General features: G+C 43.1%; 1 protein-coding gene across 2 annotated transcripts in view; it reads right to left on the bottom strand.

Annotated features, from left to right (window-relative positions):
- The window catches only part of INPP4B (inositol polyphosphate-4-phosphatase type II B), a 295,449-nt gene that overhangs the window by 103,197 nt on the left and 168,201 nt on the right, over positions 1-24,051 (bottom strand). For both annotated transcript variants that reach the window (XM_074991914.1, XM_074991915.1), the window contains one exon: positions 16,209-16,317. In XM_074991914.1, coding sequence (XP_074848015.1) covers positions 16,209-16,317 — 109 coding nt within the window. The remainder of the gene's footprint in view (positions 1-16,208; positions 16,318-24,051) is intronic.

Raw genomic sequence — 24,051 nt, 5'->3', positions numbered from 1 at the left:
AAAAAGTGTACCACGTCTAATTTCACTAGACAATTGAAGGTGCAGACCCAGAGAGGAGACTATAAAATGGAGGAAATTAATTACTGTTAAGGCACTTAGATGCCCCACCACAAACTTACTGATTTCTTTCTTCACTGTTTACAAACTAGGCATATTGATTCCTTGAACTTTCCACTGAAGATGTATTCTGTTTCCTTTCCTTTCCTAAAGAAGCCACATGCTCTTTCATTTCCTTACTGCCTCTTCCAGACTTCCAGAGTACCATGTCTTTATCAATATACACATCTACTAGTTCTCCATTATTTCTCCTGTCATCTATTGCCTCTTTCCTCTCACCCTCTTCTACAAGATATTTCGTCTACAATACACAAATCTGACTGACAAAATAAAACTAACCAGTGTTTTAGGAAATTTACACTGCAGGCTATAACCTTAACTCAGCACAAAGGGACAGCATCTGCGTCCTCTCACACTCCACTTTGCTCTTCTCAGCTCTGTAGCAGAGTTAATTTCCCTTTCCTAGCCACTCAGAGGAGAGCAGATCAGAGACACAGGGAATGAGCTAGACCAAGGGTGAGCAAACTTTTTACACTGGGCCCCACTTTTTGTCCCTGGAATTGGCAACTAGCTCCCACCCCAACCTGTCTAATGTAATCCAAACCAACAGAAATTTCAGTTTAGTTCATATGAAAAAAAAAACATTCTGCATATGTAAGAAAATAAGTTGTAGAATGTAAAAATTTTATTAGTTGGTATATAAATGCAAATACACACATAAAAATAGTAACTTATTTCAACATTTTTAATGAGAGGGATGAACCTGACACTCAGCAGCTGATTGCGCTGTGGCCCCCTTATGAAATTTCATGAGCCCCAGAGGGGGCTGTCCCCCATTTGGTGCACCCCTGAGCGAGAATAGAGTGTTTCAGGATGACAAGGATAGGGGCAGGATGGCTCTAGTAGACTGTAGCTGAACTGTACAGCTAGCTGAAAACTGTAAACATACAAGTATCCACATAGATATTTGAATCAAGACAATATTTAATCCTTCCGTAATGTGACCGGAACTACCAGTTTCTCAAATGAGTAGGCTACTGGAATGTTATTGATAACAAAACAGTGTGTCACTCTTCATGTTTCCTTCCTGTCTACAGTGCAGCATTAACTCAGATAAGCAGAGCTCATTTTTGGGGATACAGATACACATTCTGTATCTAGAATCTTGCAAGTATGTGGATATCCCCCTAATATGCATGGATCATTTTTGCAGATGCAGATACCAACTCTACAGATGAGTAGAGCCTGGGTCTGCCCAGCCCAACTGCATATAGCCTCTCCACTGAGCCAGACACGAATTACTATCCCCTGCCCCCACTAGTGCTACAGTCAGACCCTCTGTGTGACTCACTGTTAGGACTTTAGGGGACACATCACAGAATTTTTTGGGCTGATTCTTTCTCCATTAATTGTGGGAGAAGTTGGGGTCTGTCCTTCTGGGCAAACAGAGGACATTTTGGAATGGTACTGCAAGTCTATCATTGCTTCAGGGATTTAGCCCACATTGTCAGGGCAGTTTATTAGCCGGTGCAAAATCATTAAAGCTTTAGCTTATACTCCATCTAGGCTGGCTACTTGCCAAAGTAGCACCTAGAAAGTAACTGTGGGCTTGGTTTGAGATGTTTGTTTTTGATGCAGTCACGCTGCAGGCTTTTTTCTGTATGTCTCTAGGACCAGTTTTTTGTTTTGTTTTGTTTTGTTTCGTTTCCTGGACTATGCCCCGCAGGTGTTTTCTGGCTGAAACCTCCCCCAGTGCAATGACACAAATCTGGTCTGTTAATTGTTTGGCAGTTTTCATGGGGCTTTTTGACCAATCGGACTTGCATGGGCCTGTTTTCGTGGAGCAGAGCATAGCACCACCAGGACTTTTTATGTGTGGAATGCAGGCCCACTGACAGAGGCATCAAAGAAGCAATGCCTTGGGGTCTGGTGGTTTGAGCACTGGCCTGCTAAACCCAGGTTTGTGAGCTCAATCCTTGAGGAGGCTATGTAGGGATTGGGGCAAATAGATGTCAGGGATGGTTCTTGGTCCTGCCAAGAGGGCAGGGGACTGGACTAGATGACCTCCTGAGGTCCCTTCCAGTTCTCGAAGATGTGTACCTTCATTTTTTTCTTTTTTTTTAAAAATGGACCTGGAACTCCTGGCCAGCACCTGTGACTGTGGCAGTGGCTGGAGTCCCAGGCTCCTTAAATCACCAGTGGAGTTCCATGCTGCGTGCTTCAGGCATTACTGATGGCTGCCTGGGGGCAGCTGGCCCCTGCTCCTCACTTCCACCTGAGGCCCTGCTCTTTCTGGGGGCACAGAGACAGACCCCCCAACACCCTGCCCAGGGGACCAACAAGCCTGTCAACCCCACTGTATGGATGGAAAGGGGCCTAGATGTAACACCTAACAGCCCAAGTTACTATGCCATGAAGACATGCACTCAGAATTGCTGCTACTTTCTGTTCCTGATAGTTCCCCTCCCATCATTTTTGCTGATTCTGATCCATTTTGTTCTCTAACATCTCATCACACACCATCTACATTCTTTCCCCAAGAATTCCTTAGTAATCCATTTCCAGTCTTCTCTGACCACCCTCCCAAATCTGATCCACATTAACTATTCTACCAGGAAAGCTAGAGTGTGTGCCATTCAACAAATACCACCCGCAATAATTAGATTTCCTGAGACACTGGAAGTCCTTCCCATTCCATGTAGAGGCAATAACAGTTTTTAAATAAAGGTAAATTGTGAAGACATAGATGATCTCTCTTCTGAGTTAGGGCTTCAGCCTGGGCTCTTACATGGTTGATTTGCCATACTGAAAGACAGCAAACAACCAAAAATCCTCAGACTTTCACAATTTTCAAGTTAATTCTCAGTGACCATAAAAGTTTTTGGTAGCATTTCAAAAGATCAGTAATTAGTTTTCACATTCAAAAAATAAAATTATTCCTTTTAGAGATTTTGGAAGTTTCTAATTTTCGTGCATCCCGATGTTGAACACAAGGGTTTCTGTTTAATGTTGTGTTGCTTTGTCTCGTGAAAAGATTTTTGTACTGAAAGATTCACCAGAGATATCATTTCCATAATTAGGGTTGTGCCCAGAATATTTTTCAGCACTATAAAATCAAATTTCTGAAACAGCATTACAGAAAAACGATGCATGAGGCCCTGTCAATAAAGCAGATGAAGAAACCGTTAAATGATAGGCACATGAATGCAAAAGCTGAGTGCAGGATGTTACAATTGAGACAAAGCTTGTAGCTTGGAGAAAGGAAATGCTGTAGCTCCTACATGTGAAATCAGAGGCACCGTAAAAATATACCCTTGAGAGGTAAAGTATGTAATTAGCGACGTATATGTTGAAAGAGACTATAATTATGTCTTCTGGGTTAGAACAGTTTACTGGAACGTATAACATAACTTTCAGAGAATAGTACTGCTAATAATCATATATATGCACATTACCTTACATGAAGGTCATCTGTGTTTTTAGATGATTTTTAATGGCCAAGCAGAAATGGTGCAATCTGTATAAAGGTTATATTAATTACTTCAGCACTCTTAACTCTAAGTCAACAAACTGATTGGAAAGAAGTACTGCAGTATGCTGAATGCCTAGTTCTTAATGGCACTCCATGCAACTCCAACTCCTTCCCTGCTGTCAATGGACTCAGTCCTATAGTTGAGTAAAATTGCCAACACCTGGGAGGGGGTAAAATCTTTTAACATTTGATCCACTGTTTCCCACAGTAATAACTACTTATATTAAAAGGCAGAATTGATAAGTTGCATACTGCAGGAAAAATGTCCCTCATGAAATAACTCGAAAATTATATATAAACTTAGATTTATTTCCTGGATGCAATAAATTTGCCATATTTTATCAACTTGATTTTCCTCATAACCTTGCATTTATATATGAGGACAAGTAAATTGATAAAAATATGAGAAGCATTACATCCAGGAAATAAATCTAAATAAATAAACCCTGCTTCCCAGCTGAATTTCGCAGGGAGCTCTGCAACTAACTTTCTGAGGCCTTCTTCAAAACCCCAACCCAGAATACTAAATTAAACTGAAGAATCTTGGCTTTCTCACCAACCAAAGATGGTCTAGAAAAAGATACTAGCCCCTCCTGCAACTACGTCTTCTAATATCCTGAGACCAATTCAGCTATGAAACCGCTTCATCAATTGAACAAGTAAAATTCTACGTTATATCTAACTACAATTATGAAGGCATCACCATCGTCAGCCCGGATCCTCTTCTATGGCCACAGCCAGATTTTGTGGCTTGGAGATGGAATGTGCAAAGCTTGCCTTTGGGTAACCTTCCATCCCACCAGTTTTGGACCAGTCTCCAGCGCAACTGAGGTCAGCTTGCTGGCTGTTTTAAGTGCCCATGGCAATCAAGGGTCCTAAGCTATTTGTGGCAACCAACTTTCAGCTAACTGTAGGACCAGACTGGATATACTCCCTAACCCCGTCTCTAAGCTGGACTGCAGCGGTAGTGGTATAGGAACTGCTACGGTGGCCCTACACTACCATTGTTCCACCTTTTGGGGGGACATCCTCTCTTTGCCAGGTGATTCAACTTTAAGATAGCTCTGTGTTGGTTGAATGGTGCCCTAACACAGGGGAGAATGTGGCCCACAATAAGCACAGTTCTTAGGTGAAAAACATTATGCTTGCACCTCAACCCAAAGAAGAGAGCTAAACTGTGACGTTTTGGCAAAGTCCTTTGTCAGGAAAATATGAAGCTGCACTGCTATTAAGGGGAGCATGCACGCCACAGCTGCCTTTAGCATGGAATGGTATTCTCTCCCCTCCCTGCCTGTACTTCACGCTGGTGACTAAGAGGCGTTAGAGCCATAGCTTCAGCTCCTCTGTGTCACTCTCCTACCCCTTTGAGGCATAATACATCAATAGGTCTGCCAAAGGCAGCAGTCCCTATGCTCTCCCAAGCACAAAGACTATAACTGCTCATGGCCCTTGTGGAGAAGGGACATCCCTTCTCTGATACCTGAAACTGTAGAAGTGCCTGGGACAACATGGCCCGGAGAGTCTGGTGAACACAAAAATATTTGGTAAGATTTTTACATAGAGATGAATGGCCTGGCAAGCTGCTGAAGTTTTCTGGTAAAATTTCCAGGGAATCCGATGCACTAATTTTATGGGCACTGCAAAACTGTCGATATCTTCCCCTTTCTCCCTCTCCTGCTCTCAGTCACACATATGCACAAAGAGAGGGAAAGAGAACAAAGAGCGGAGTCCCCCTGAAAAGTGCCGTGTGTGGCAGGCTGTGATTTCCCTTTGAAAATAAAGGCTACAATTAGATCAAACACAGGTCGTTATTATTTCAACGTTACTGGGTTTTTTTTTGTGCAAACATTATTTCACGTGCCTCAGAGAGTGAAAATGGACTGAAAGTTACAAGACACACGTAACAGAAACCCTGAAGGTTTTTCTTTTAATGAAACTCCTGGTAACGAGGACATTATTGACCATACTCATCTTGGTCAAAGATGCAGGCCTGTTTAATAAAAAAAGTGGTGACCTGGACCATTTAAACCCAAACTGAATTGTTACATTTGGACAAACTGAATCGTTAAATTTGTTACAGTGTTTTTCCAGCTTCAAGGGTAGGCAGTGAATTATACAGGCCCAGGTGCCAAGGTACCAGGAATGTTATGGGTATTGCGCTGGGTGCCATCATAACTTGCCACCTGCCTGTGCTCCCTGTTCTCAGTCCCCCTCATGTCCCATTTGCTCCCCCATTGCATCCTCCAGCCCCACCTGCCATCCACAGTCAATTTAAAATGCCCCAGTTGCCCTGCTGGTAATGCAGCAATGTTAGTGCGGTTCCCGGCCGCTCAGTAACCCTGGCTGTTGGCACACGCATCCCTGCATGCAGGGGCAGTGGGCAGGGTCTCCATGCAGAGCTCCAGCAACTGGAGCAGCATGTGGCACAGAGACTTCTCCCTCCCTCCCCAGTCCAGCTGCAGGGATGCACATGCCAGCAACTGGGGTGAGCAACTGGCCAGAAGCTGCTCTAACACTGCTGCCCTGTTGAAGGGCTTCCCCCCACCACCCCAGAGCACTTTAAGGCACTTGGAAGGCTGAAAGTGGGCCCGAAGGATGTGTGGGGAGGCGGGGGAGTGCATGGGGGCATCAAGACGCAGAGACTCCCAGCTCCCCAAGAGCCATTGCCAGAGGGGGATGTGCCCAGGTAAGTAAGGCACCTCTCTCCATTCCCCCCCACACTCCTTGGTGCACCCCTCTCCCTCCAGAGCCTGAACTCTTTCCCCAAATTCCTGTCCTGCCCTTAAATCCCCCCACTTTCCCTCCAACACCCAAACTTCTTTCCAGAGCCTGCACCCAGGACCTCCACTCTCTGCCCTAGGCCAGAGCCAACAGCCAGACTCTGTCCCAGAACCTGCACCTCATTTGTACCCAAATTCCTCCCCAGAGCATGCACTCCTGCAGCTCAAAGCCCAACCCCGCTCCCAAAGCCTGCACCCCAGACCTCTACCTGCATCCAGGACTCCCCAGAGCCCCACCCACTGCCCCTCCCGCACCCAAACTCCTTCCCACAGCCTGCACCCTTGGCCCCACAAACTTCCTTTCAGAGTGTTAGGCAACTGGCAGTGGAGGGAGAGTTTCCATGGTGGAGTGGGTGTGGATTCTGGGCACCCCAAACCTGCCACCCCTGACTTCAAGTTTACTTTATTGAAGACTTAGAAATACTTCAAGGTCCTGATTAAAAGTTAGCGGGGGGGGGGGGGGGGGGGCGGGAATTCCAAACAAATCATAGCACCTCATGTAGCTTCTGGGGCACTGGTTTCCTTGATGGTTAGTAGTGATGCATTAAAGTCTTATAATTACAAGCCAGTGTGTTTTGGATGAAGCACAGAGCACCAAATTAGCTTTTAAATAAGAGGGGAAAAAAGTCCTTTGTGTATCTTGAAAATGATTTATGAACATGTAAACCACTAAGGCATCACACAAATAGAACTTATAGCGAATCTAATTTCATGTTCCTGCACAATTCAGTTCTAAGAGTAATAGTTTATTCTGCCACCTAGATTGGTGGAAAGACAGGTTTTTTTCATTTATTGGAAGATAAAGCATCCTGTATTAGGAGAACAATAGAAGATTGACTCTGAGCAATTGATTTTCTCTCTCTTTCTGCTTGAAAGTACTGTTTCTTAAACAAATAAACACTGCACCACAAAAACACTTAAAATAAATATGCTATCCACAGATAATTAATACAGCACAGGTCCACCTTACTGAAGGAGACCCACCGCCACCCTCCCAAGCAAGAATCTCATAAATCTTCAGTATGTCTCACTTTTCAAGTTTGTATACACGACAGGAAAACACTGCTGCCATTAATATGGCGGATTCTGGGAGTTGGCGCTTCTTACCCATCGGGAATAAAAATTACTTCATAATTTTTCTAATTGAGGCTAAGTTATTTACTATCTATGATGATCAGAGGGCATCCACTTGAAAAGGTTAGACTGGATGTAAATCACATGTCTAATCGTTCCAATGATAGGAGCTTTTTAAAAATGTCACACAGCTTCAGGTAAAGAAATTAATAGATTGTTGAAATGCCAGCTTGAGCCAGTTAGAACCTGATTAACTTGTCTTGGGATCACAACCCCCCGCCACCCCCCAAAAAAAACAACTCATTTTCTCCTTAGAAAAGGATTTTTTGTTTTTATTACACGAGTTCCTTAATTTAGGAAATTCATTGTTTCACGTTCCGGGTTACACTCATCATTCAGTTATAATGATCTCATAAGAGTTACAAAAATATTTTTATTTGCAACAGGACTCCACAATATTTTTTGATACTTTCCCCATGGTGCAAATTAATTCCATGTATTTGGAAGTTCCTTGAACCTGTCTTCCAAAGGATATAGAAATCTTTGTTTTTCTTTTTTTCATTTTTGCCTTAGTAAACTTTCCTGCAATTAATTTTGTATTCACTGTTTGGCTTGACACTTAAAATACAACATGCTCTCACAAGCTGTAGCAGATGGGAAAATAACCTTGGTATCAGGAAACTCAACCTCTTACCATTTCTACTGCAGAAATGGACTTGAATCCAAGTCAGGACTCCGAGTCAAAGTTTGCAATAATTTTAAGTTGCTGATCCTGTTGGGCATTTCAATGTGCTGTATTAGTAATCAGAGAGGGATCCAAAACATACTGGCAACTTCTGTTGTATGCACTGACAATGTTGCCCAAAAGGCTACAGAGCAGAGAACCCTCCCAGGCTGGCTTGAGAGGTAATCTCTTCAACATCTTTTTAGGTGTTCAGCTCTGCTAGTCTACAAGAGACAACTGATGCACCTGCATTTTTAGCTGTTTCCATTGCATTCCACCTGTGATTGCCAGATGTCACTTTTTCCCCCAATCAAGAAAATTTAAAGCTGCCCATGGTAGTGCTAAGTGTGCTCACAGCATCTGCATGCGGCTAAATAAACATGCATACAACATAAAGTCATCTTTGTGACAGTAAACCAATCATCTCTGTGGTAAGAATCACCAAATTTCTTACAACTATCAGAGAGGTAGTCATAGAATCATAGAACACTAGGACCAGAAGGGGCCTCAAGAGGCCATCGAGTCCAGTCCCCTGCCCTGACGGCAGGACCGACCACTATCTACACCATCCCTGATAGACATCTATCTAATCTGTTCTTAAATATCTCCAGCGAGGGAGATTCCACAACCTCCCTTGGCAACTTATTCCAGTACTTGACCACCCTGACAGTTAGGAACTTTTTCCTAATGTCCAACCTAAACTTCCCTTGCTGCAGTTTAAGTCCATTGCCTCTTGTTCTCTCCTCAGAGGCCAAGAAGAACAAGTTTTCTCCCTCCTCCTTATGACACCCTTTAAGATATCTGAAAACCGCTATCATGTCCCCCCTCAATCTTCTTTTTTCCAAGCTAAACAAACCCAATTCTTTCAGCCTTTCTTCATAAGTCATGTTCTCCAGACCTTTTATCATTCTAGTTGCTCTTCTCTGGACCTTCTCTAATTTCTCCACATCTTTCTTGAATTGGGGTGCCCAGAACTGGACACAATATTCCACCTGAGGTCTAACCAGCACAGAGTAGAGCGGTAGAATGATTTCTCGTGTCTTGTTCACAACACACCTGCTAATGCATCCCAGAATCATGTTTGCTTTTTCTGCAACAGCATCACACTGTTGACTCATATTTAACTTGTGATCTACTAGAACCCCTAGATCCCTTTCTGCTGTACTCCTTCCTAGACAGTCTTTTCCCATTCTGTATGTGTGAAACAGATTATTCCTTCCTAAGTGCAGCACCTTACATTTATCTTTATTAAACTTCATCCTGTTTACTTCAGACCATTTCTCTAATTTATCTAGATCATTCTGAATTATGACCCTATCCTCCACGGTAGTTGCAACCCCTCCCAGCTTGGTATCATCTGTAAACTTAATAAGCGTACTTTCTATGCCAATATCCAAATCATTAATGAAGATATTGAACAGAACTGGTCCCAAAACAGACCCCTGCGGAACCCCAGTTGTTATGCTTTTCCAGCTGGATTGACCACCATTAACAACTACTCTCTGGGTGCGATTAGCCAGCCAGTTATGCACCCACCTCATTGCAGCACGATTTAAGTTGGACTTGCCTAGTTTGTCGATAAGAATATTATGCGAGACCGTATCAAATGCTTTACTAATGTCTAGGTATACCACATCCACTGCTTCTCCCTTATCTACGAGTCTTGTTATCGTGTCAAAAAAAGCTATCAGGTTGGTTTGACATGATTTGTTTTTTTACAAAACCATGCTGGCTGTTCCCTATCACTTTACTACCTTCCAAGTGCTTGCAGATGACTTCCTTAACTACCTGCTCCATTACCTTTGCTGGCACAGAAGTTAAGCTTACTGGCCTGTAATTTCCTGGGTTGTTCTTATTCCCCTTTTTGTAGATGGGCACTATATTTGCCCTCTTCCAGTCTTCTGGAATCTCTCCTGTCTCCCATGACTTTCCAAAAATGAGAGCTAACGGCTCAGCTACCTCTTCTATCAGCTCCTTGAGGATTCTAGGATGCATTTCATCAGGCCCTGGTGACTTGCAGACATCTAATTTTTCCAAATGGTTTTTAACTTGTTCTTTTTTTATTTCAAAAACTAACTCTACCCCTTTTCCACCAGCATTCTCTATGTCAGGCATTCCTTCAGACTTCTCTGTGAAGACCGAAACAAAGAAGTCATTAAGCATCTCTGCCATTTCCAAGTTCCCCGTTACTGTTTCTCCCTCCTCACTGAGCAATGGCCCTACCCTGCCCTTGGTCTTCCTCTTGTTTCTAATATATTTGTCAAAGGCCTTCTTGTTACCCTTTATGCCTGTAGCTAGTTGGAGCTCATTTTGTGCCTTAGCCTTTCTAATTTTACTCCTGCATTCCTGTGTTATTTGCCTGTGTTCATTCTTTGTAATTTGTCCCAGTTTTCATTTTTTATAGGATTCGTTTTTTAGTTTGAGATCATGCAGGATCTCCTTGTTAAGCCAAGGCGGTCTTTGCCCATATTTACTATCTTTCCTACATAGGGGAATAGCTTGTTTTTGGGCCCTTAATAATGTGTCTCTGAAAAACTGCCAACTCTCCTCAGTTGTTTTTCCCCTCAGTTTTTCCTCCCATGGGATCTTACCTACCAGCTCTCTGAGTTTACCAAAATCTGCCTTCCTGAAATCCATCATCTCTATTTTGCTATTTTCTCTCCTACCAGTCCTTAGAATTGTGAATTCTATGATTTCATGATCACTTTCACCCAAGCAGCCTCCCACCTTCAAATTCTCGACCAAGTCCTCCTTATTTGTCAAAATGAAATCCAGAACAGTTTCTCCCCTGGTGGCTTTTTCAACTTTTTGGAATAAAAAATTGTCTCCAATGCAGTCTAAGAACTTATTGGATAGTCTATGCCCTGCTGTATTAGTGTCCCAGCATATATCTGGATAGTTGAAGTCCCCCATCACCACCAAATCCTGGGCTCTGGATGATTTTGTTAGTTGCTTAAAAAAAGCATCATCCACCTCTTCCACCTTGTTAGGTGGCCTGTAGTAGACTCCTAACAGGACATCACCCTTGTTTTTTACCCCTCTTAAACTAACCCACAGACTCTCAACACGTCCATATCCTATGTCCATCTCCACCTCTGTCCAAGTGTGTACATTTTTTATATATAAGGCAACACCTCCCCCCTTTTTTCCCCTGTCTATCTTTCCTAACCAGGCTGTAGCCTTCAATACCAACATTCCAATCATGTGTATTATCCCACCAAGTTTCTGTGATGCCAATGATATCATAGTTGTATTTATTTATTAGCACTTCCAGTTCTTCCTGCTTATTACCCATACTTCTTGCATTGGTATATAGGCATCTCAGATATTGATTTGAACTTGCCCCCCAGTTTTTTCCTGGCCCTCTTTTTACTCTGACATTGTTGCCCATGCTCCCTCCTACTTCCGACCCATCTCCCAGGTTTCCATGTTCTCCACTTACCTGCGGGCTTTGCTCCCCTGTCCCCAGCAAACCTAGTTTAAAGCCCTCCTCACCAGGTTAGCAAGTCTGTGTCCAAATATAGTCTTTCCCCTCCTCGAAAGGTGAACGCCATCTCTGCCTAGCAGTTCTTCCTGAAATAGCATCCCGTGGTCGAAGAAACCGAAGCCTTCCCGGCGACACCATCCACACAGCCAGGCATTCACCTCTAGGATGCACCTGTCTCTGCCCGGGCCTCTACCCACAACAGGAAGGATTGAAGAGAATACCACCTGCACCCCAAACCCCTTCACCTGTGCCCCCAGAGCCCTGTAGTCACTCTTGACCTGCTCAGCATTACACCTCACAGTATCATTAGTGCCCACATGGATGAGAAGCAGGGGATAGTAGTCTGAGGGTCGGACAATCCTCGACAATGCCTCTGTAACGTCTCGGATACGGGCCCCAGGCAGGCAGCATACCTCCCGAGACGAAATGTCAGGGCGACAGATGGGTGCCTCCGTCCCCCTCAAAAGAGAGTCTCCAACCACCACTACTCCGTGTTTCCTTCTTGCAGTGGTGGCAGGAGACTTCTCAGCCTTGGGAGTACGACTCATCTCCTGTAGCAAGTACAGCATAACCGTTTTCCAGTACCACAGTGGGAGGGTTCTGTGCAGGGGTGGAACACTGCCTGCTGCCAGAAGTAACCAGCTGCCAGTGCCCACCCTGGTCTACCTCTTTCTCCACCAGTGGTTTATCAGCCTTCCTGTACACTGGGACAGTCACCTCAGCAGACCCCAGATGAATACTATCTAGGAACTGCTCATGGATTCGGATACTCCTCAACCTGGACACCTCCTCCTGTAGCTCTCCCACCTGCTGCCTGAGAGATTCCACCAGCAGGCACCTATCACACTGAACGGTCCCCCCAGCCTGGATGTCTGTAACTAGAACTTGCAAGGCACAGTCCTTGCAAGGCCACACCAGGGTCTGGGTAGAGGCATCCATGGTAAGGCAGTCTGTCTGGCTACAGGCACAGGTGGAGGAGACAGCAGTAGTGGTGGCACAGGTGTTACGGGTCTTCCTGACCATCGTAGGCCTCCCTTCTGCCAAACTCCCTCTGAAACTCCCCTGTCAGCAGCTCCCTGTCCACTTCGCTCCCCTGGTCGCTCCTGCCTCTGGCTTTTAAAGCCTGCTAGCCTCTCTCAGGCCCTCCCCCTATGAGTCACACAGGGGAAGGCTGCTCAAGGAAGCAAAGGGTCAGGCAGGAAGGAAGGAAGGCTGCTCAAGGAAGCAAAAGGTCAGGCAGGCAGTCCCAACTGAAACTGAAACTCCCTCTACCTGGAATCATGTTAGTCTGTATCTTCAAAAACAACAAGAAGTCCTGTGGCACCTTATAGACTAACATATATTTTTTTACCCACGAAAGCTTATACTCCAAAATATCTGTTAGTCTATACAGGACTGCTTGTTGTTCTTCAACTTTCTTACATATATTTTCCTTTGCTTTCAAATGTTGCCCAACTGAAGTGGTTTTTTTGCCTTGAATATTGAGATACGAGAGATTACTTTAGGCTCATTTCATCACTTCCCACAGAGAAACCTTCAGGGGACCCAAGAAGGAGGAGGACCAAAAAAAAAAAAAAAGTCTGTGAATTTCCCTGGCAGAGTTTTCCTGCATTGTTTCCTCAAGTTGGTATAGCTAGGGAGTTATTGGTTTTGGAAGCCTTGCCTCTTTGCAGTTGGGGACCCATGGGCAAAGGACCTTGTTCATCTGGGGTAAGGAATTGTCCTTTCAGGGATGGCTGTTGGTTCACTGCACTTTCATCCCATCTAGCACCTACCATCTATTGGACTCCACACAGAGTACTTTGAAGCAAATTAGTAGCAAAAGGAAGTCAAAAGCTCAAACGTACTTTATGTAGCAAGCACATTTATGCACATGTACAGGAACTGGCCCAATGGAAAGCAGCAAATCCCCTGCTCCATCCTCTGAAGCCTACAGAAGCCCTGAGCCTACAGAGAGGGAGAACTGTGGGATCTGGTCCTTTGCAGCATGAGCATATGGAAGTAAGAGGTGGCTGTCAATCCCCTTGTCACCATCAGTCTTTTGACACACCATACTGTCATTTCCAACTTCAGATGTAAGCAGGAAATTTCCAGCAGGAGACTCTCATGCAAGGGCCAGACATAATTATATTCATTGTGCTCTTGAGTACAGGGAATGCTTCCTCCCACCATCCAACCTAGGGGCACAAGACATCTGACAGGGGGACCAGAGAGTAGAATGTGGGGCCACATCTCCCACTGACTCCTCCCCAAATGCACCAGCCAAGCATGGAGTGGGAATCACAGTGCCCCTCTCAGGCAGATGGAGCTGCAGGTGCATGCACCCTGTGAGCTCCACGAGGGATTATGCATCATCCTTACAGAACACTTTTCTCTGAATCCTGAACAAACAGGAGGCAAACCATAGGTTCTGATCACTTATGGTCACAGATGACCTTGTTGGGCTCTGCCTCAAAAATGAGCCTTATGCCATAATAAAATTGTAAGTCTTTAAGGTGCCACCAGACTCCTTGTTGTTTTTGTGAAACAGACTAACATGGCTACCTCTGAAAAATGTGGCTGTTATCCCCGTGGTCTTCTTATCCCGCCACCTTCCAATCTGGGTAATTACATTCTGCCTCCCTAAATTCGCCCTGCGATTTCAGGTGCATATATTACATATTTGTGCAGTGCCGCTGTGCATTGTTTAGAATTGCCATATTCCTTCACAATACTGAATATAGTTCATCTAATTCAGGTGTGGGGAATCTCTGGCCCATGGGCTGGATCCGACCCCTGATTAATTTGATCCAGCTTGCAGGAAGTCTCCATACTGTGGGGCTAGAAGCTCTGAGCCCCAGTGACCTGGCCTGGGGCTGGAAAGTGAGAGCTGGTGTCCAAGCCCATTCCCACTACAGCCAGGGCCTGATTAAAAATGGGGCTTTAGTTCCTGCTGTCCAACGTTCAGGGCCCTGGGCTCGGGGGGGCTGGGAAAAGGGATTTAGAGGCCTCTGTTGGAAAACTGCTTTATAAAATGTCATCTCATGATTATTTGTTCTGTAAGCGTGAATGTAAATTTAATGTGCCTCCCTATTCTTGGGAGAGAAAGGGGTCAGCTTTCTGTATGTACAGCAGTTCACTGGAAACAGAACACAAAATAACTCTCTCGGCCATTAGAGATTTTCATGAATCTCTCCTATTGAATGATATTTACATAGTATTTTTCAAGCTTTGTCTGTAAACAGGCCAGAGGATTTTTATCCTTAAGAATTTTATAACTATGCATTTTAGAAGTTACATAGTAACAGAGAGGGAGCTGTGCTAGTCTACATAGTATCAAAACAAAAAGCAGTCTACTTGACTAAAGAATTTATAGTTTTTAAAGTGTCAAATATATCTGAATTAGCCATTTTCTAGCACTACCATTTGGCGCTGCATTAGAAGATTATAAACTAGTAGCTCAACATTCAATTGCCTTCAGAACAGAATGAAATACATTTCATTTTACTCCCTTGGCACCAGAGAAGTAGATGTGGAGCTCCTGCTGACAACTTAAAATACAATCTTCATTGACACATGACTAGAGAAAACGTAAGCAGTGTGTGTTGAGTGGTTAATCCAAAACCTTTTCTCAGTGACACTGAAATAAATAGTTAATCTGTATCACTCTCTGTTTCGTTCTTTGTGACACCATTTTTAAGAATAAACTTTGCTGAGCAGAGGATTGAAGACTGCTATGGAGACTCATGGGGCTCTAGAGTAACAAGCATACCAGTGGGAGTCAGTACCTCTTGAGTTTTAATCCAAGTGGCACTTATTGATTCTGTAGGTTCTTCCTAGCCACTGAAGGCCTGAATTTCAAAAGCAGACAACTAACAACTCCAGTTTTCCGGGATTTCTAAGTAGCCCTGTTGAATTCAGTGTAAGTTGCAATTGCTCAGAACTTTTGAAGGGCCCCAGTTGTACAAAGCACTTGTATAATTCTGTGCCTTGACAAACAAATAACTGAAGTGTAATGTTGTATGTGCATAAATGCTTTGCAGAACTGGGGCTATAATAAAGCCTTTTCTCCCTCTGAGTCTATTTCCCATTTTGCAGAATGGGAATAAAATTTTCTTACCTAATTCACAGGAGACTGCAAAGATTTTTTAACATTTCTATAGTGTTCTGAAAATTGGAATGTGCTATCAATAGGCATGACACATACAACTATTACAAGAAACTACATTGAGATGTAGCTACCATTACTCTCCACTTAGTACAAAGCACTTTCTTAAAACCATGTTTCTGAACTTAAATACTCCTTTGCCTCCCTGGAACACAAAGAGAAAATATTATAAGGTTTTTACTCTTGCGTGCAGTGTTAAAAAATAAATCTAGCTATAAATAAAATATCCCAAACAAATTTAAAGTAATCTACAGAAGAGGGGAAGGGCTACTGTTTTATGAAAAGTGCTCTAACTGCTCTAAACAGACTGTTATACATTTAATAAATAAAACTTATTATTTGATTAACAGAGAACATACTCATGTAATGTAAGCTTTATTTTCCTCATCATTTATAGAATTACTTACTTTCGCCTCTCTGCCTCAAATTTACTCAACAGTTTCCGAAGGCCGCCATTCTTAAATCCCTGATAATGGGCTGCAGGGGCTCCCACTGTGATGACATCATACAGAGAATCTGGAACAGGAATAGACAAGTACTCAATTTGCATGTGCATACATATGTGTAGGGCATGGCACTCTGTTGTAACCACTCTACAGGAGATAGAGGGAGTTATTCTGAATAATTAACTAAGACTAACAAAGAACCAGATTCACAAGGAGGCAAAGAGAAGCAATCTTTCCACGCAGCCAGCTGCACACCTAGCCAACTTAGAATTTTACCTGATTTATTACTAGCTTAATGATATGCCACAACGTAAAATAATACTTACAGACTCTGCAGTTTACTACAGTTAAATGTACTTCATTGTGTTTTAGGCTGCCTACTTTTCAGTCATGTTGAAATCCATAGATATTATAGCTAGAAGAATTATTACAGGTTGAAACTCCTTTACTGGCACCCTCTTGTCTGGCATCATCCCTCATCCAGCAGGACAATGGACGTTGCTGGAGGAGACAGCACTTAGACCAGAGAGCTCCAGCTGTGCCTGGCACAGTGGATCCCTGTTGGTGGCAGGGAGCCCCACTGGCAGTCCACTCTGGGGAACCCCTGGGCCAGGAGCCAGGCTGGGGAGCTCCACTACTTGGAGCTCAGCCAGGAGCCTGCTGGGGTGGGGAAGCCGGGCTGTGGCACTCAGTCCTGCCCGCAGCCTTGGCAGCCCCTCAGCTGCGGGGACCCTGGCCTGGGGAGTGGGGAGCCTGGCAGCTTTGCTGAGGATCCCTACAGGAATGGGGGCTCCACCTCCTGGCAGCCAGCCTGACCTCCCCTCATTTGGAAAAGCCCCTTGTTCTGCACCACTCAGGTCCTGAGAGTGCCAGACGAGGGAGGTACAACCTGTAATAATCAACTAGTTTGGCCTCCCTTTTAAAACAGTCAAGAATGTCACCCAATGATTCCTGCATCAAGCCCGTGACTTCCAGTTGAGCTAGAGCAACGCTTCTCAACCCTAGGGTCTGCAAGCAGATTTCAGGGGGTCTGCCAAGCAGGGACAGTGTTAGATTCACTGGGGCCCACAGCAGACAACTGAAGCCCTGTTGCATGGGCTTGAAATCTGTATCCCTGAGCCCTGCCACCTGAGGCTGATGCGGAACTTAGCTTTGTGGTGGGCCTGGCATCATTGCCCTGTTTACTACCCCCGAGTGCTGGCCTACTTGTTGTGGCATGGGGAGGTGAGGAGGCTGTGTAATTTCTATAGCATACTGGGGGGAGGAGCTCAGTAAGGAAAAAGTTGAAAACCCCTAAGCTAGAATACAGCACTTAGAAAGGCATCTAATTTTGATTTAGAGACTTCAAACAATAGTGCTTCTACCACATTCCTAAGTAAATTTTCTCCAATGGTTTAAAATCCACACCTTATTTCTAAATTGAATTTATTTAATGTAAGCTTCCTGACATTGGATTTTGGTATACCTTCGGCTTGCTAGATTGCAGAGCCTTCTTCTGTTGGAAATCTTTCTGTCTTGGTACTCCCAGACTGTAAACATGTCATTCACTTCAATTTAATATTTTAAACTGAGAAGTTAAAAATAAATTGTAACTTCTTGGACCCGAGAAAACTGAAGCACTTGTTAATCTCTGTTTGCCTTCTAAATTCTTGTGGAGTCCACATAGATTTCCTCTCTGTCCTATGGGAAAAGGTGAAAAGTTTTAAAATGGACTCTTTCTTTGTGCACCGGCAGCGATCTGCAAGCACAATTGTAACAGAAATCTGACTTCATCTGCACATGAGAGAGATATCTAACTGCTGTCTACACATGTAGTTTAATCACAGGTGTAATTGGGTGCCCATATTGATGATAGATGTGAAAACTGAGGCTTCTCAAGCCTTTTCAAAAAATCTGGCCCAGGTCTTAAATATAATCAATTTATGGCTCTAAAATGTATATTTTTTCTTTCATTTTGATGAAAAATGATCCTGTAAGCAAAAATACTATATAAATGGATTATGTTTTGCTTGCAGAGCTAAGTTTCAAAGAAGAGCCATTCAAACTGATTTTACAGTGGAAAGTGGTTGCTCTTCAGAGCTTATTTAATGCAGAAGTCAAGTAATTTCATTAGCCTCAAGTGAATTCCAGGATTTCTAAGTAGCCCATCTCAGAGTTTTATCCATAATACATAAACTTGGGTTGCTAGAGTTTCAGTATTATACATGATAGTAAACTCCAGACCCACAAAGGTCTCTAGGTATACAACTCCCACTCATTTCAATAGGAGTTAGTCACCCATGTATCTCTGAGGACCTGGAGCCAAGTTCTGATACTGCTTAGAACAACAGGGACTCTAAAGCCGTGTCTACACTAGCCCCAAACTTCGAAATGGCCACGCAAATGGCCATTTCGAAGTTTACTAATGAAGCGCTGAAATGCATATTCAGCGCTTCATTAGCATGCGGGCAGCCACGGCGCTTCGAAATTGATGCGCCTGGCCGCCGCGCGGCTCGTCCTGACGGGGCTCCTTTTCGAAAGGACCCCGCCTACTTCGAAGTCCCCTTATTCCCATCAGCTCATGGGAATAAGGGGACTTCGAAGTAGGCGGGGTCCTTTCGAAAAGGAGTACCGTCGGGACGAGCCGCGCGGCGGCAAGCCGCGTCAATTTCGAAGCGCCGCTGCCGCCCGCATGCTAATGAAGCGCTGAATATGCATTTCAGCGCTTCATTAGTAAACTTTGAAATGGCCATTTGCGTGGCCATTTCGAAGTTTGGGGCACGTGTAGACACGGCCTAAAAGAGAATATGACAAAACAGTGAGGTTAACTACATAATCACATCTGATTGTCTGCAGATAACTCATGAAATATGGAAAAGCAAATCATTCAAAAAGTCTAAACCTCAGTGGGTTTGTTTTATTTTAATTGAAATCAAGTCAACACCCGTACTGGTCACTAACGAGAACTCACAATATTTTGTATTACCATAAATCACTTTGTAAATTCTCACCAGTTATTTCAGATTAAGTTGTGATAAAGAGTGCTACAAGTAATCAAATAGTCTCCTGTGTACATGCCAAAAACTGGAGAAGCATTGGAATATTTCAAAATACAACTTAAAAGTTATTAAAATTATTAATTCAGAATGTTTGGGAAAAGAAGTAGAAGGAGTAGCAAATAAAGAATGATTCATTTAAATCCCATTATTTTCATAAAGCTATTTATGCTTATAAAATGCCCATCTCAAGCCTCTGAAAACAAATTAAGATCTTAATACCATATGAAGAAAGCTCCTCCTCAAGCAGAAACACAAACTGTCACAATCAATCATTTACTGTCAACCCAAAACTTGGAATAAAAAAATGTCTTTCACCCTTCTTGAAAGGTCAACAAACAAGCTTTATGAGACCAGTTCCAGAGCTCTGGGCCGCCTCTCCAAACCCAGTCCAACTATAGGAACTGCACCAGCAATACTCAACTGTTAGTATGATGTGTAAGTTCATGCAGTGTTTCAGAGATCACAGTGAATACTTCGTATTACAATCAGAAGCAAATTGGAAGCCTGAAATCACAACTAGCTGAAATTTAAAAACCAAGTTCTTAAAAACTGACAATTCCAAGTTGTTTACATTTTGCGAGGTTCAAAACAGATCCCGGCAGTTTATTTTTTCATGAGCATTACTGAAAATACCGTTTAAAGATTTCTGGTTCCGATAAACAGCTCTATTATAACAAAATTTGCATAGGAAAAATAGAAAAAACAACAACTCTTCTTAAACTTTTTCAGTTCCAGAAACCATTTTTTTTACAAATCAATTAAATGAGCAAATACTTTTGGGACCATTAGAAACCTTCTACTGGTTTTCAGAGAAACATCTGTTCCACATCTGAAAATAAAGTTTTCAATCTCATTGTTATATTTAGAAACACCCCCTGCCCCTCCCCCGACATGCCTGACTGTTACTGCTTCCTGAAAATCGTACAGAGTTGGGGGAAGGCATCAAAGAAGCCAGTTACCAGATTCTGGGAATGTTTACAAGGAAACTATAAAGAAAATAGACAGCAATTCAGTAGTGCAAGTCTGGATTCTCAGAGTGCATGTTTCTAAACTGGGATAGAGTCTAACCCAGTGGTCTGCAACCTGCCACTTCACCTCTTTAAGGACTTCTTTGTGGCTCCTGACTCAACAATTATCAAGCTAAAAAAAAACCCTTCTTGATTATTTTCGATAAACAGCGAATGAATGCCCTTCAGTAAATATGTACCACACTATAAAACACTGTGTGTGTACTGTTCTTAACATAGAGATTACAAAAACTATAGTTTGACATTACTTATTAAGGACCATCTCACATGCATGTGCATTGCGGCTCTTGAATTACTGATTTTTTACCGAGTTAAAAAAAATGGCTCCTTTTGCTATTTTGATTGCCAACCTCTGGTCTAACATCTTCCTCTTCATCACTTATGAAAAGTAAAGTCTATAAAAACGTGATGGCTCTATTTCATATGACTGATTTCCTGTGAATGCCTGATACAGATATTGGTGCCCTTTCATGTTTCGGATTTTCAATCTCTATGTTCCTAATGATGTTACTGGGTTACAGTACTAATAGGAAAGAAAACAAAAGCAGTGGAGATAGACACAGCTCCTGCAGCACCATAATAAGAAAAAAAAATATTTACCAAATAATAATTCATTCTCTGTCAACTTTAGCTTCAGTGTTTGTTATACTGGAAGAATAAACGTAAATGTACAGCATATTAAACGGAAGCATCCTTTGAAGGTCTAAATCAAAGCCCAGAAAAATCCAGCCCTCAATTATTATAAGCAAGTTCACAAGTACACGCATCACATGGACAGCTACATTTTCAGACATGAGTGACAAAAGTGCAATCTCTGTCTACAAATATGCAATGAGGAGAAAGTCACCCCACAGAATAACTAGAACAAGGTCTGTGGTACAATTCTGCAAGCACTATGTTGAGTATTTAAAGGGACTCTAGCAATACACACATTCTCTTCACAAGAGTAGTTTCACCCTTGTTGCATAAAGGTTAGATAATTGTTCAAGTAATCCACTCAAATGCCCAACTAACCCTTGCAAGTGTGGAGTACCTTCTTAACTCATATGTGAATATGTAGGTTTAAGAGTTTGCAAGGAGAGCATTTACATTTATAAGTGCCATCAAAATTCCTCCCACGTAATCTCCACCATTGTGACAGAGACTTCAAGAAGTGACTGGGCACCTCAGAATTAAATACTAAGCAAGACACATTTTAAAGATGAAATTAAAATCAGCCTTGCATTACTACACTAAACAGATGTGACAGTTTCATGGCTAATGACAGTTTTAAGACGCATCAGCTTGTTTAATCACTACCTCTATTAATGTTTACACGTTATTTTTTCTACAAACCTCTTAGGAACACCCTGAGTGCCCTCTGCAATGTACGTGAAACACAAGATCAGGAAAAACCTACCACGTCAAAGAGCAGCTAAACACAAAAAGATTAGCAGTTACTTCACACTGCTCAGAGCATATATTTGACACAAGCTGTAAGTCTTCAGAGCTAAGCAAATAAAATCAATTCAATGAACATTATGCAAGTTGACAGCTGGATATGCTGCATGTTCAGGAAGTATTATACACCCACAGGAATAAGCATATCCTGATTATGAGAGGTTTATTCTTATGAATAATTTGTATTGCGTATGAGGGGTCATTGCCCCTGGCCAGAACTGGGGCTTTTTTCTGTACAAATACATGTGATAAAAGAGTCTCTGTTGCAATTGAAAGTCCCAATATTGTAAAAGTATAAGTGTAGGCAGACCTCTGCCCCCATGTAGAGTCCTATTGATTTTGATGCAGGATGTCTTTGCAGGGTCAGTGTTTTACATCTGTAATTTTAATTCAGAATAATGGGAACTACATAGTAACTCCCATCTCCTTCAGATGAACAAATCTCACAAAACACCCTCTTAGAGATAACAAAAAAGAAAAATAAGAATGCAGTTTGAACTTCTCTAGTTTGGAACACTCCCATCCAGCCACATCCGTAATCTGGCATGATTTTAGTTATCTGGACGACCACTTATCACCGGGGTAACCAAGTTTCCCGTGGTCCCATAAAGTTTGTTTACAGCTACCTATCCTGGCTCTGTGTTCTGTGCTGTTATTTAGCTCTGGTTTACCCCTCAATGTCTTCTAAGAGCCCAGTAAGCAGTGGAAGTGTTGGTAATGCTGCTAGACAATATTGATCTCCCACCGTCGAGTAAATTCTCTCCTCTGGCACCACGCAGATCCCAAGGGTGCTGGACTAAAGAGGTTCGACCTGTATTCTGCATTATGCCTAAGAAAACAAAATCCACTCTTAAAACTATATTAACTTTAGAAGAGGCTAATATTTGCCTGCTTGTCCCATCTCACAAGCTAAATGGAGTCAGGCAGAAAGGGGAAATGCTAAGAAAAATTAACTACTGCAAAAAAAAAAGATTCAGTATAAAAATGATTCAGTAAATGATGCTCTTCTTTCCCATGCTGTTGAGGGTGATGCCTTCATCTGAGACATAAAACTGAGGTTCTGAGCTCTTGTGGGAGTTAAAAATTTGATACTTCTTTCTCAGGATACTGGCCACATTGAAATTTGTGTACTTTCATCCTGCCTATCCAAACCCACTGTGTGATTTCCGTTAGCATGCTACTCTTCATTTCTTGTACTAATTTGGTGTGTCAACATTGTGGTTTACCAGTAAACAGTAACCACAGTCCAGCCCAAAGATGGATACCCATCTGCAGTCGTAGACAATATAATTGCTATATCTATAGTTTGGATAGTGAGTGGACGTCACAAGGTACTGTGAGAACTGGACACAGTCTAAGTGCCAGGAAAATGAAAGATCCTTAAAAAGTGTGATTTCTGCATGTGCATTGCCATTTAGAACAAACTGCACCACTTTGCTGATACCCCTTGATCATTTCACCTTGACATTCTTACTTGAGTGGAATTTGTCCATCGGGGAGGCGGCGAGAGAATCTGTGCCTGTGTCTGTCCCTTCAAGACTCACTCTGCTGCAGGTCTCTACCGATACGTGACTGTCTCAAAATCAAGCTAAACAATTGCGTAGGGTCCCAGCAGCCGAAGGAGCTCTACTCACATTGAATAATGGCTATGTGTACACTAGTGAGTTTTTTTCAAAAAAGCAGCCACGGGAGCCGGCTGGAGCCCCACCATGGCTGGAGCTGCTGGACCCACCGTGGCTAGAACTCTGTTGTGCCTAGAGCCATTGGATCCGTGGCTGGAGCCTCTGTCGCAGCCTGGAGGAGCCACTGCTGGAGCTGCCATGCTCTCCTCCCACCAAGGATGGAGAGTGCACACGAGTGGCAGGAGTGCATGGTGGCTTTGGCAGCAGTTGTGGTCTGGCCATGGCGCAGGCTCCAGCCACTGGGGCTCCTCCAGCCACATTGGCTGGAAGTGATGGTCCCTCCAGTCCCAGCAGCTCTTGGTAAAGTCACCTAACCAACCTTCTCTGGGGGTGGGGGAGTTTAGGATTTTACAGACCCTGACTAAGAAGATTTTGGGAACAACGCTGGGGGGGGGGGAGGGTGGCAGATGTCCATTGTTCCCAAAGTCTGCTAAATTGGGGTCTGTAAAATCGAGGGTTTACTGTATGAATCATTGTGTGCGCGCTCTTCTCAAAACAGGGCTTACAAAAAGTATTGTCTGATGTTGTTTATTAAGGGCCATCTGGTATTCACATGCATTGTAGCCCTTGAATTATTGTGTTTTTTGACTGAATTGGAAAAAATGGCTCTTCTTGA

The sequence above is a fragment of the Carettochelys insculpta genome, chromosome 4, assembly GCF_033958435.1.
Source record: "Carettochelys insculpta isolate YL-2023 chromosome 4, ASM3395843v1, whole genome shotgun sequence".
Taxonomy (NCBI): domain Eukaryota; kingdom Metazoa; phylum Chordata; order Testudines; family Carettochelyidae; genus Carettochelys; species Carettochelys insculpta.
The sequence above is the reverse complement of the archived record's forward strand: the minus strand, read 5'-3'. Positions and strand labels throughout refer to the sequence as shown.